The 14,454-nt window shown below is 41.5% G+C and overlaps 1 protein-coding gene across 6 annotated transcripts in view; it reads left to right on the top strand.

The window, feature by feature from the left end:
• EIF2AK2 (eukaryotic translation initiation factor 2 alpha kinase 2) overlaps positions 1 to 14,207 on the top strand; it is a 28,427-nt gene extending 14,220 nt beyond the window's left edge. For 5 of the 6 annotated variants that reach the window (XM_045979014.1, XM_045979015.1, XM_045979011.1 and 2 more), the window contains exons 10-16: positions 1,101 to 1,223; positions 4,367 to 4,486; positions 6,056 to 6,236; positions 10,363 to 10,491; positions 12,290 to 12,391; positions 13,588 to 13,641; positions 13,718 to 14,207. In XM_045979014.1, the coding sequence (XP_045834970.1) occupies positions 1,101 to 1,223; positions 4,367 to 4,486; positions 6,056 to 6,236; positions 10,363 to 10,491; positions 12,290 to 12,391; positions 13,588 to 13,641; positions 13,718 to 13,849 (841 nt within the window). In that variant the 3' untranslated portion in view covers positions 13,850 to 14,207. The remainder of the gene's footprint in view (positions 1 to 1,100; positions 1,224 to 4,366; positions 4,487 to 6,055; positions 6,237 to 10,362; positions 10,492 to 12,289; positions 12,392 to 13,587; positions 13,642 to 13,717) is intronic. The other variant, XM_045979012.1, reaches the window with a different exon arrangement.
• The last annotated feature ends 247 nt before the right edge of the window (positions 14,208 to 14,454 follow it).

The following is a 14,454-nucleotide window of genomic DNA, read 5'->3' as shown; positions in this document are numbered from 1 at the left end:
AATCCAGGTGGAATGTGGTAAATGTAGATCTGTCCATGGATTTGAACAAAATATCAAAAACAAACGTGAAGCCTATTGGCAACAGGAGGACACTGACCTCATATATACCTGGCACTGTGCTGGGCATTGGATCTAGAGCGGGAACAAATAGAAACAGCTTCTGCCCTCACAGAGGTTTTTGGGAATGATAATTACGTGAAAAATCTGTGATTATAATCTCTGGTCAGAGGTGTGAAGGGAAAGCAATGGCGTGGTACAAAATGGAAATAGGACCCTTGGGTTTAGTGTGAGGGGTGAGGCAAGGCTTTCTGTGGGGTGATCCATGTGGGGGCGCCTGGAGGATGAGTTAAGCATGGGGAGATGGGGTCTGTGGCTTCAAAGAAGCAGAACATGTGGAAAAGTGCGGGTAGGAGGGCTGTGTGAGTGTTCAAGGGGCAGAGGCTTTGTGCTTGGAGTGCAGGGAGCGGTGTCGCCGGACAAGCTGAGGAGGGAAGCACGAGACCCCTTGTAGGCCGTCTAAGGACTTCCTGGGGTTTGCTGAGAGCAAAAGGAGGCTGTTGGAGCATTTAGGCAAAAACAAAGAGACATGCTCAGAGTTTCTGACCCTGCTTGCTGTGTGGCTCATGGATTGGAGTAAAGCAGGGAGAGGGAGTGGAGTGTGGGAGCCAGCACGGTTCTGCAGGAGCCTGACGGGAGCTTGAACTGGTGTGAAGATGTTGGAGATGAGAAAAAGTGGGCACACACCTGTGATGTGTTTGGGGGAGTAGAACTGCCAGGGCTTACTGAGGGAATGTGGGGCAGGAGAGAGAGAGGAAGACCAGGTAGTTACAAACGTAGGTAGGCTCAGAGACCATGCTCATTTCTCTTATGATAGCTTGGTGGTAGCATGACCACGAGATATGTTATGTTGAGAGCAGGAGCGGGAGAAACTAAGACTTGGTGCTTGAAGAGTTTCACTCTTCTTATTTAGAAGGGAGCACCATATTGGTTAAACCCTCTGTCCTGCCGGTGACCTTAAGGGGAAGTAGAAGGGTGGGGCAGGGGTGGGGAGGGGGCGGTGACCATGGAACTCAGAGTAACAGTGGCGTTTCTCTTTTCAGGTTTGCTAATGATTTTACAGAAATAACACTGATTGGCTCAGGCGGATATGGTCAGGTTTTCAAAGCAAGGCACAAAATTGTTGGGAAGATTTATGCTATTAAACGTGTTAAATATGATAAAGAGTAAGTACATGTTTGTTTCTTTGTATGAGAAGGTTTGTGAACCTGCACAATTCTTTTTTTAATGTCTCTCTTCTTCGTTGGCAGATTATTTACTTTTTTCCTAGTCTTCCTTAAAAATGTCACTCTCTCATCTTCCTCTAACATAACCCCATTTTACTGAAAAAAAAAAAAAAAATGAGTCGGCCATTGTTCATTCTTTCAGTTCTGTCTTGATGAAAACTGAAGTTAAGGAATCATCTAGTAAACGGTGACCTTTGAGATTTTCTGGTCTCTTCTCCTTACTTTACGAGTTAGGAGACTGAGACCCAAAGAAGTGAACTGATTTGTCAGAGGTACAAGCTAGTTGGTACCCGTCCCATTTGTCTATTATTGCATTATACGCCATGTCAAAATGTAGTGGCTGAAAAAGAACAGGTATTATAATCTGCCACTGTCCTGTGAGTTGGATGTGTTTGTCTGGGCCATCCCCACAAAGGATCTGTTATGCGTGTTTAGGCAGAAGTCATCAGAAAGCTTGGGGATGCCTGGGTGGCTCAATGGGTTAAGCATCTGCCTTTGGCTCAGGTCACAGTCTCAAGAGTCCTGGGATCGAGCCCTGTATCGGACTCCCTGCTCAACAGGGAGTCTGCTTGTCCCTCTCCCTCTGACCATCCCCCCACTCATGCTTTCTCTCTCTTTCACTCCCTCTCTCCCTCTCCCTCTTTCACAAATACATAAATAAAATCTTTTGAAAGGAAAGAGTCATCAGAAAGCTTGGCCAGGGATGAGAAAGGGACATGGGCTAAGGAAAACGATGTGAGCAGAGGAGAAGAAGGCACGGAGCCCTAGCCACTCCTCCTCGCAGCCAAACAAACCTACTTCCTGTGCCATGGACAATGCCTTGCAGTTGAAATCCCTCCATATCCACCTGGCATCAAAACAAGACCTTTCCACGTTTCCTTCTTTCCACGTTGGGGTGTGTGTGTGTGTGTGTGTGTTTTAAGGATTTATTTATTTATTTTAGAGAGAGGGAGAGAGCCAGAGAGAGAAAGCACACACGGGCAGGGAGTTGGGGGCAGAGAGGGAGAGGGACAGAGAATCTCAAGCAGACTTCATACCGAGCATGGAGTATCTTGGACATTTTTAGTGGCTTCATAAATTAGTATAACACAGTTATGAATATACTTGGAATATTTATTCACCATGACACATGGGTTTCCTGTGTGGGAATCTATTCTAAGGATATTATCTAAATGATGGAAAAAGTTGTACAAGAAGATGTAAATCACAGTGTCATTTATAACAGTGAAACATTAGAACAAATCAAATGTCCAACAATGAAGAAGTGATTAAGTATGTTCTGTTCTCTCCCCAGCTCAATGGCAAAACAAGGTGGCTTAGTGGGTTAAGCCTCTGCCTCCAGCTCAAGTCATGATCTCAGGGTCCTGGGATCGAGCCCCGCATTGGGCTCTCTACTCGGCAGGGAGCCTGCTTCCCCACCTCTCTCTGCCTGCTGCTCTGCCCACTTGTGATCTCTGTCTGTCAAATAAATAAATAAAATCTTAAAAAGAAAAGTGAGGCTTATATACTGAAAATATTTACACGTGAAATGGTATGATGCTGGAATTTGCTTCAGAATAATCCAGGGGAGATGAGGAAGTGAGTAAGAACATAGATGAAACCAGATTAGCCAGGAGTTAATAACTGTTTCATCTGGGTGATGGCTAGGTAGCAGTTCATGATACTATTTGTTCTAATTTTTTGAAATCTTAATGAGAAAGTTTTACATGATATGCATAGATTACATAGATTGTGAAACAAGGAAAATGTAAAGATAACCTGTTATGTGAAAAATAGGATAAAAATTAAATACTCTAATTATAAGCATATAAAAATGTGTATGAAATGATCTCTCTGATAAAAGGAATATGAGAGACTGGGTGAGGGGTCCTGGGGGTAGGGAGGGAAAAAAATGAAACAAGATGGGATCGGGAGGGAGACAAACCATAAGAAACTCTTAATCTCACAAAACAAACTGAGGGTTCCTGGGGGGTGGGGGAAGGTAGGGAGAGGGTGGCTGGGTTATGGACATTGGGGAGAGTATGTGCTATGGTGAGTGCTATGAAATGTGTAAGCCTGATGATTCACAGTCCTGTACCCCTGGGGCAAATAATACATTTTATGTTAATAAAAAAGTCATTAAGTTATCACCAAAAAAATGTGTATGAAGAAAGACGGTAAGAAACAAACCAAAATAATCACTGATTGTATTAGGACTGTTAATATACTTTTTCTTCCTTTATTCTTATAAATTTTGTGTCATGTAGGTATAGAACTTTTCAAGTTAAAAAAATGGGATTATAAAATGTTTGGTTACCCTCTCTCACCCTCGAAATCTCAAATTTATTGATTCCGTGTAGCGCAGAATTTTGCTCTTGATCCCATGTCCGTGTAGAGCTTCCACACGTACAGTGCAGTCTTGCTTTCTCGGCATAGGAGATCTCCTTTGTCTCTTTTTGCTACACACTGAAAATTCTGATTTGCATTCTTCAAGTTGCCTGGGTTGCCCTTGCAGCCCAAACAGGGTTGGCTTGTGAAATCCAAAGTGATTTTAACACAAGTCTAAACAAAATATGATGTGTGAATTAATTACCAAGATTTGCATGACTGGCATTTTGGAGACCACCACGAATGACTTTTAAATTATCTGATACTTGGAATTAATGAAATCACTGCTTTTTCTGTTATGTTGAGAATGAGAATTGCTGTGTATTTTCTGCGTCTTCAGTCTTTCCTTTGGAGGGCTCCTGGCTTCCATTCATTTTTATTTTTTAAAAAGATTTTATTTATTTGACAGACAGAGATCACAAGTAGGCAGAGAGGCAGGCAGAGAGAGAGAGAGGAGGGGAGCAGATTCCCCGCTGAGCAGAGAGCCCCAAGTGGGGCTCCATCCCAGGACCCTGGGATCACTACCTGAGCCGAAGGCAGAGGCCCAAGCCACTGAGCCACCCAGGTGCCCCTCCTGGCTTCCATTTTAAACACTCAGGGTGTGGGAACCAGGGTGACCGCTGAATAAGACAGCACACGTAGCTGTCTTCTGTTACTGGACTTGTAGTTTTTACAGGGATGTATAACGACACTTTCTCTTCCCTGTTTCCTTAAAGGAATAAGGTAGAGCGTGAAGTAAAAGCTTTGGCAGAGCTTCATCACCCAAATATTGTTCAGTACTGTAATTGCTGGGCTGGGGAAGATTACCATCCTGAGGACAGCGTAAATCCTTCAAGGTAACTACAAAGAATTCTTGTAACTCTAATAGGATGGAGGAAACTGTTATTTATGAAGGGTGGGCCACCAGTTAAGGCCATTAATTAGTAATATCACAACACACAAATGCTGTTTTGGACGCTGTTATGTCTCTATTCACCAGGTAAGAAAATAACGAGCAATCTTTTCGCAGCTCCTATTCCTTGCTCCTACTTGCTTAATTTTTTTTTTTTAACTGTCCTCAGCTATTTTCAGAACCTCAATGTGTAGGCTTGTTCACATGCCCCAGCCTCAGGCCAGGCTGTAAACGCAGCTTTGTGAAGAAGGTTTCAATGTGTTGTAGATGCTACAGCTGGAAGCCCGTCCTCAGCTTCTAGCACTTTCCTGTCCTTCTCAGAGGCCCCTGGTTGGCGGGCTGCAGTCGAGAGGGTGGGGAGTCTCTCATTTTAAAATTTAAAATTTTTTTTTATTTTAAGTAGGCTCCATGCCCAACGAGGGGCTTGAACTCACAACCCTGAGATCAAGAGTCACACGCTCTCCTGACTGAGCCAGCTAGGCGCCCCAAGGAGTCTCTGTTGAATACAGTCACACCACTTATGGTGGAATGGTGGGCAGTGAAAATAATTGTAAGACTATGAACTGTGATGGGGGTACCCCGCTGGGTATCACTCATGTTTTGTCTCAAGCCCTTGACAAAGGACTGGAAGGTTCTAAAAACCTGGCATGTCCCTCTGAAAGCCAGCCAGTATTTCTTGGGGACTGTCCTCACAGAAATCCCGAGGACATTGAGATCCTGTTCATTCATTGACTCCTGATTCCAGCCCCAGACCCACCCCATGGTGGAGAGGTAATTGAGAGCTTTATCATTAGTTTCAGGATTACTAATCATCTGCATACAGACAGGACTTCAGCTTTTAGCAAATTCTTGGCTTTCTCTTCCTATTTTCTAGCCAACATAAGTTCAAAGAATATAAGTTAATATTGAGGCCAAGCTAGTTGAGAAAGCAACATAAAAGCATGGTTAGCAGAATCAGTCCTCACGGGTATGTCATAGGAATTTATTGGCTTTACTCTTTGAGAACCTTTCCTTACGCTGTTTTCAATTTGTTTTGCATGTATTTCTCTCATTAAACCGTAACCTGCATGACGCCAAGGATGGCATCTAACTCATTTTTTCATCTCTAGGTGCCCGTTCTAGGCCTTTCACAAAACAGAACTCAGTAGGTTGATGGTAAATTAAAATATTCCAGAATTCTTTTATGTAGTGATGAACTTTGGTTTTCTTTAATTCTATCGTATTAATGTTCTTATTCCTATAAACAAAGGTGATCCAGGATCCTTCACCATTAAAAGAATGGTCAGACTCATACTTTATAGTTCACAAATAAAGCTCTGGACATTTGGGAACTTGCAATTTAAGTTAAAAGATGACTTATTATATTTTGATCAAGTTTATTATATTTGGATTTCTGTTTTGAGATATATTTGGGGATCCCTAAGGAGATAAAGTACAATTTTAAAAAGAAAGGTTATTTTTTATGAATTTATTTTTATTGCTACTTGTAACATACTGTGAATTTTATATCCAGACCAAAGATTAAGTGCCTTCTCATCCAAATGGAATTCTGTGATAAGGGGACATTGGAGACATGGATTGACAACAGAAGAGGCCAGAAACCAGACAAACCTTTGTCTCTGGAATTATATGAACAAATAGCAGAAGGTGTAAAGTATATACACAGCAAAGAGCTAATTCACAGAGACCTTAAGGTAAATGGAAAATGTACTGTTCAGACTTGATAAATATGATATAGTCATTTTTAAATTTACCTTCTCTAGTTTTAGAATTGATGGATAGTCCTGAAAAATCAGTTAGAATGGATCTAGAACTTGCCCCAAATACCATTCCACAGCAGCACACAGAAGACCTCCAGGACAAATGAATGTATCGAGACAGTCAGAATGAGCCCTATAGGCAGGAGCTCATTCACTTCTGAATGCTCTCTGGCTGCTCGTCATACTCTGGGTGCAAGTACCAGTAGCTTTCAGAAGCTGAACATCCGTATGCAGATGGTAACTGTGGCTGGCACACCAGCGGGCCGCTCTGTCCCTGCCTCTGCCGCTACTCAGGCTTGTTTGGGAAGCAGAAGGGACTCCCGTGACTGGCTTTGGGAAGGTGGTTCTCCTAATTTCTTAAGTCATTACTCTCTTTTTTTTTGTTTGTTTATTTATAGCATAACAGTGTTCATTGTTTTGGCATCACACCCAGTGCTCCATGCAGTACGTGCCCTCCCTATTACCCACCACCTGGTTCCTCAACCTCCCACCCCCACGCCCCTTCAAAACCCTCCGGTTGTTTTTCAGAGTCCATAATCTCTCATGGTTCATCTCCCCTTCCAGTTTCCCTCAACTCCCTTCTCCTCTCCATCTCCCCATGTCCTCCATGTTATTTGTTATGCTCCACAAATAAGTGAGACCATATGATACTTGACTCTCTCTGCTTGTTAAGTCATTACCCTTGAGGGAAGTCCCAGCTACTGGGTCCAGAGTCTAGAATTTTCTTGGGATTTGGTTAGACATTTCTACCCTGCGATTGGAAAACTAGTAATCCCAAACTTGGAACACATAGCATACCTTTGTATTTTTTGTTTTCTGTGGACTTTCTCGCTTCTTTCATGGTCTAGATGAGCTGTTTTTCCATTACCTTCTCTTCAACATGAAAGAAGGGACAGAAGAGCTTTACACAGTGTCCCCCAATCTCTCTTCCCTGTAACCTGCCTCCTCCCATGACAGACTAGCCATGCGGAATCCTAGCACTGACGCTTTGTTCTTTTTGCTCGACCCATTCTTCTGCTTGTCTTCTTTGGTCTCAATTTCTTTACATAGCCCTTCTTGATCACTCTGGATCCCACTGAAGCACCTTGTCTCTATAGATCTTGGCTGTCTGCTTACCCTGCTCATCGATAAGCCAGGAATGAGGAATGAAGCAAAAAGTTTCTTGAGAAAAAGAAGCTCCTGGGTATAGAGTTGTTGGGCTTAGATGGGAATAACTGGCCCATAAAAGTGTGTCTTTGGTCTGCCCCAGGGGCTGGAAGCTTGAGGCCTTTGTGTTGGAATCCACCTGGTTCCATCTTTTTTGCTTTCTTTCTTTTTTTGAAGATTTTATTTATTTATTTGAGAGAGAGAGGGAGAGCACAAGAGAGAAAGCACGAGCAGAGGGAGGGAGAGCAGACTCCCAACCAAGTGGGGAGACTGACTCGGGGCTCCCTCCTAAGACCTCAGGATCATGATCTGAGCTGAAGGCAAACGCTTAACTGACTGAGCCACCAGGTGCCCCTGGTTCCATCTTCCTTTAACAATATCTTTTTTTTTTTTTAATTTCTTTTCAGCATAACAGTATTCATTGTTTTTGCATCAGGTGCATTTTAAAGTTGGAATGTTACAAGAACTATGTTCAAAAGAATACATGTAGAATGGCGTTATCTCCACCTTGGAATAAATCATATATATAGTTAAATAAAAAATTAGGCAAATTAATTATAAAGTAATCTGCAAATAAATGCAGATGTTGTATTAACGCCCAGGCCCGCTTCTGGATGAATCCATGAAACTGACAGGTGCTGCCTGGCTCTTTCTTTCCCTAGCATCTCTGTCTCCCATGCTGCCTGTGCCCTGGTCACCCGGTGATCGTTCCTTGGGTCTGTTTGCAGACAGTGTTCACTCCATATCTGCAATTGCTCGAAGGTCAGACTTTAATACTCCTCACCCTTCTGGCCTCCCTAACTTTTCTAGCTTTGCTGCTACATTTGTTGCTTTATCCCATCTAAGAGAAGAGACTGACGAAGGCAGGCACCTTTCTCTGTGATGCTTCACACGACACCAGCTGTGGGTGGTTTTTTCCAGAGGATGGTCTTCACCCTAGGAAGTCCATATTGCATAAAGTCTACCAGCGTTTACCACTTTCTGTCAGAATCTAAAGCATTAGACCATCAAATCATTACATCATATGTCAAAACTTATATGTCAGTTATACCTCAACAATAAAAAAAAATTACAGCAAAATGGAGGGGAAAAAACTAGATGAAGATCCTGGTGAGGGGCATAGAAGTTTCTAAAGTAAAAGCTTCTGGGGGTTCTTTTCCTCTGCAGGCCCAGGCTCTTTGGTCAGCCTCGGCCTGTGGATTCAGCCCTTTTCCCCCAAACTTCCTGTATAAAGTTTACACTTTTTTTTTTTTGCCTTATCATTACCATAACTGATTATACAAAATGTGACTTTCTTGTTTTTATTTTTTCTTTTTAATGAACTATAACAAGCGATCTGCTATTTTTATTAGTCTCATCCAGCTTCTGGATTTGGGAGCATCGTAAATGCAACCTCAGGGTTTAGACCTCTGTGGAAACAGCAGTTGCACTTGCAACCCCAAAACATTCCTGCATGGTAACTTGAATACCGCGTTGGTAGGTTTTCTCTCTGCGCCCACCCCACAGGCATCTGCAGCCTTCCGTCTTTGTGACTGGCACTGGATGTCAGCCTCATTGTTAATGGTGCTAGTCTAACTGCTCATTTCCACATGCGCCTTTATAGGAGGGCTTCTTTTTTTTTAATAATTTTTTTTGAAGATTTTATTTATTTACTTGACAGAGAGAGATCACAAGGAGACAGAGAGGCAGGCAGAGAGAGAGAGAGAGGGAAGCAGGCTCACTGCTGAGCAGAGAGCCCGATGCGGAACTCGATCCCAGGACCCTGAGATCATGACCTGAGCTGAAGGCAGCGGCTTAACCCACTGAGCCACCCAGGTGCCCCTATAGGAGGGCTTCTTGGAAGCTCCTCTGTCAGCCTTCCTGGCTTTGTGGTCTTTTCCCTGTCAGCTCCTCTGCTAGGCCCTTTCATGAGTATTACCTTCTAGATTTTGCATGTGTATGTAATGCCCGACACTTTATTCACAGTTGCCTTTTCAAGAATGAGAAAATATATATTTTAAAATATTATATTTTTAAGCAATGTCTACACCCAACATGGGGCTCGAACTCACCACCCTGAGATCAAGAGTGTCATGCTCTACCAACTGAGCCAGCCAGGCACCCCAGGAATAGCAAAATATTAATCTCCTTATCAACAACCATCCTGTTTTCATGGTCTTTAGAATGTTGGTCAGTACCACCTACGAAATTGTGGAATAGAATTAACAGTCCCCATTCTGTCCCCCTCCCATTTTTTTCAGTCTGCTTAGAATATTACGTACAAAGACAGAAATACTTAAGTGCTAGTTATCAGCTTTCAGTTAATGTGGCCTGCCCTCAAGGACGGAGAGGGTATGTTTGTCAAGAAGTTGTCAGGGGCCTGGAGAAATTGACAAGGAAGTCCCCAGGAGAAATTCTGCATAGGATATCTTAACAGCTTTATCGAGAAGAGACCCATTCTGAGAATCTCAATCTTAGAGATCTGAAGGGCTTCTGCTTCAATCCCCAACAGATTCCTGGACTCATATTTGCAATATTTCTACCAAGTCTGTGTCCAGCCCCACTCCCTGAGATGGGACTCTCAAATTCCCATTTTTTTGGACCACACTGTTAGTATATTAGGATATCTTAAAGCAAGCCTTTTGGTTGTTTCTATGCTCTAGTACTGTGCAGAGTAGAATCTACCTTCCACTAAGCATCTCTTCAGATATTGGAAGGCAGTTAGGCCCGAAGCCTTCTCAGCTGACAGAGAAGTCCTTATGTTCTCAGCTGGTACTTTAAAGACCTTCGGTATTAAGTATCCTGTTCTGGGCTACCCATGTAAGGGTAAATGCCTTATAAAGAAATATAAAAGTAGCCGTTGTTAAATATGATTTGGAGATGCGACAACAGTCTGTTGGATTGGTACTTATAAATTAAATTTTTTTTTCTGTAGCCAAGTAACGTATTTTTAGTAAATACAAAGCACATAAAGATTGGAGACTTTGGACTTGTGACATCCTTGAAAGACTATGCAAATCGGACAAGTAATAAAGGAACTCTTCGATATATGAGCCCAGAGCAGGTAAGGTCCCTTTTCCTTTCTATGTATTTTTCACTTCTTTTGAATTTTTAATTCTAGAGATAATAGGTACCTCTTGTAAAATTAAAACAACACAGAACCATGTAGAATAAAAATGGAAAATTCTCTTTAACCTTCCCTTCTACTCCTGCTCTTTTCATAGAGTCTTGTTTATCCTTTCAGATATTTTTCTGTGAATTATAAACATATATAAACACAAATATGTATGTATATAGAGACTTTTTTTTTCAAAGATTTTGTGTATTTATTTGACAGAGAGAGAGAGATCACAAGCAGGCAGAGAGGCAGGCAGCGAGAGAGGGAGAAGCAGGCTCCCTGCTGAGCAGAGAGCCCGATGCAGGACTCCTTCCCAGGACCCTGGGATCATGACCTGAGCTGAAGGCAGAGCCTTAACCCACTGAGCCATCTAGGTTCCCCTAGAGACTTTTTGCATAAAGCTATAAGGACGTACTTTTACAAGTTACTGTAATGTTGTTTTGTGACTTCATTTTTTTCACTCAACGGTGTATCCTAATCTTTCCATATCAACACAGGTGGATTTGCACATTCATTTTACTAACTACATTGTATGCTGACCTGTACCATCATTAATGTAACTTTCCTTCTTGATGGGTATTTAGTTAGCCTGTTAGCAAGTTTTTACATGTTTTCCCCTTTATCTTTGACTCTGTAAACAAGTATTTCCATCATCATCTGTGATAGGTTCCTTCAAGTAAAATTATTGAGTTGAATGACATTTCTTTGTTTCTTTTTAAAGATTTTATGTATTTATTTGACAGAGAGAGACACAGGGAGAGAGGGAACACAAGCAGGGGAAGTCGGAGAGGGAGAAGCAGGCTTCCTGCTGAGCAGGGAGTCCGATGCAGGGCTCGATCCCAGGACCCTGGGATCATGACCTGAGCCAAAGGCAGCTGCTTAATGACTGAGCCACCCAGGCTCCCTGTGCTTTTCATTTTCTTAGTGGTTTTTAAATTGCAAATCATTTTGTTAGGGGATGATTTATATACCATAAAATGTATATCTTAAATGTACATTTTTGACAAAGGCACGTTCCTTTGAAACCCATAAGCTTATGAAAATGTAGAACATTGTCCTCGCCTGGGAAAATTCCCTCAGGCCCTTTCCAGTCCATCCCTCCTTCCCAGAGGAAATCAGTGCTCTGATTTCTGTCACCACAGATTAGTTTTCCCTGTCTTGAGTTTCATATGAATGGAATCATACTTTATGTACCTTTTTGTATTTGATTATTTCACTTGAAGTAATGTCTATTGGAGAACGTCCAGTCGTTGCTGATGCCAACAGTTTATTCCTTTTCATTACTAAGTACTGTTCCATTGCCCTGATAGACCGCAGTGTGTTTATCCATTCTCCCATGAATGGACATTCACATTGCTTCCAGTCAGAATATTAGAAATACATCCCTATGAGCATTTGCATGCAAGGCGCTTAGTGAGAACTGTTTTAACTATTTTACCTGCTGCATCTTATTTATTTGTTTGTTTGTTTATGGTGCATCTTATTTAACACTGTCAAACTCTGAGGTTGAAACTTTTGTTATCCCCATTTTAGGGTTGAGATTATTCTACCCTTGACAGTTAATTTACATGGTTGACACAGCTCTTTAGTGACAGCATTGAACCAGGGCAGTCAGGTGTTGCTAACAAACAATGTCTTGTCACATGATATAAGATATTTTGGTCAAATAACTTTCTTGGCTTCAGAAGACACGGATCTTTACATTGGGTGAGTAACGAGTGTAAACATATCTCGGTCTCTTTAGATTTCTTCACCAGAGTACGGAAAAGAAGTGGATGTCTTTGCTATAGGGCTAATTCTGGCAGAACTTCTTTATATATGTCCCACTCTTTCGGAAACAATACAGGTAAATAATCTCACAAAAGGAATTAAGCAACAAAAATTATTCACAGTCATCTCCGAAGTGCTCTATGGTAATTACCCTCATGTGAGGATTGGCTTGAATATGTTCGTGTTGACTGAAAAAGAAATACGGACTTTATCTTTTCCATGTTTGGGCAACCAAAGCTTTTTGTTTAAGACCGAAACCTTTGGTCTTCTTCCAGAGGCGTAGACACCTCATAAAACGACAGCTGTTTCTTACTTGAGTCAGTCAGTAAACTTTTTTTGATTGCCTGGTTTGTATAAGACGCTGTGCTAAGTGCTACAGGGTCATAAAAATGGATGAACCTTGCTCTCAAGGAGCTTATATTCTAGAAAGGAAAATAAGAGAATATGCTGTACATGTTTAGGGAGAAGACAGGAAGCTTTGTGGAGATGGCTAGGACAGAGATCTTGCTAGCTATAGGGATTTCAGTTTCATGGGGGGTATTTAAGCTGGGCTTTGAAGGATTGGTGCACTTCTAATGGTCCAAAATAGAAAGAAGGCAATTCCAGCCTTCAGACAGCAATGTGCAGAATGTGGGGATAGGAAGCAGTGGCATTTTTATTGGAGTATATAAGTGACAAGGAAGTGATGGTTGGTGGCACTGGAAAGGTATGTTGGGGCTAGATGAAGGCAAGATGATGGGCTTTCTTTTTTTTTTTTTTTTAAGATTTTATTTATTTATTTGACAGAGAGAGAGATCACAAGTAGGCAGAGAGGCAGGTAGAGAGAGAGGAGGAAGCAGGCTCCCCGCGGAGCAGAGAGCCCGACGCGGGGCTCGATCCCAGGACCCTGAGATCATGACCTGAGCCGAAGGCAGCGGCTTAATCCACTGAGCCACCCAGGCGCCCCGATGATGGGCTTTCTTATGGATGCAATAGGTTGCTGCTAAAGGCATTAGGCAACGGATAGCTTGGTCTGAGGCTCAATAAACAGAACTTGGCTGGAGCCAACAGCCTTCTCTGTACAACAGGGTAATGAAACACCTATTACATAGGATTCCAAAGAGGATGAAGGGACGTAATGCATATGATGCTCTTAACACTTCAAAATATCATGTTGTTAAGGATAGAGCAAGGTGGGAAAGGGAAGTCCTGCATGCTTCTTGGCTAGGAAGCAACTTTGGTTTTCCTCCCAAGTAAATAATTTCCTAATGATTTTATATGTTTTATTTTCAGATTTTTAAAGCGCTAAGGGATGAGAAGTTCCCAGATGTGTTTGATGCCAGAGAAGTAAGCACTTGAAAATAATCATAATTTTATTTATTTCAATGTTTTATTTCTTAGTATTGACTCATTATCATTACAGAAATTTCTTCTGCAGAAATTACTGTCACATGATCCCACAAAGCGACCTAATGCTTCTGAAATACTGGAGACTTTGAAGGAGTGGAAAAATGAACGAAAAATGAACGGAAAAAAGGAACGAAACACGTATTAGAGCCCTTCTAAAAAAGTATCCTACTTTGGATATTCAATTTTCCTATAACTGTCTAAAATCTTCTAGGGACTACTGATGGTATTTACATTCTATTTTAATTTTTCCCTTAATTTTTCACTACCTTTTAGGAAGATCTGAATTTTTTTTTAACTTCAAAAGCACTTATACATTTGCCTTATTTTCCTGGTTTATCTCCTTATTGTAAACATAGGGAATTTCTCAAATTTTTTCTATCTATTAGTGAATCAATCAATTAATAAATGTTAAGTGTTCACTCTTTCTGGGCCAAAAAATATAAGATCTTTTCCTGTCCTAAATAGCTAACCAGCTCATTAAAGAAATATGATATCCATAAAAAGATAAGTGGTATATAATCATTTTGGTAAACAGTTTGGTCAAATCTGGTTATGTTGAAGGTCTATATACCCTCAAAGCCCTCAATTCCATTCCCATGTGCATGCCTACAAGAATGTTCATAGAAAGTCTGTTTGTAACAGCCAAAAGAACAAAAAAAAAATGTCCATCACAAGAAGAATGGATAAATAAATTGTATTTTTTCACACGTTGTAATACTGTATAGCAGTGAAAATGAATGAATGATAAGC

The sequence above is a fragment of the Meles meles genome, chromosome 15, assembly GCF_922984935.1.
Source record: "Meles meles chromosome 15, mMelMel3.1 paternal haplotype, whole genome shotgun sequence".
NCBI classification, from domain to species: domain Eukaryota; kingdom Metazoa; phylum Chordata; class Mammalia; order Carnivora; family Mustelidae; genus Meles; species Meles meles.
The sequence above is the reverse complement of the archived record's forward strand: the minus strand, read 5'-3'. Positions and strand labels throughout refer to the sequence as shown.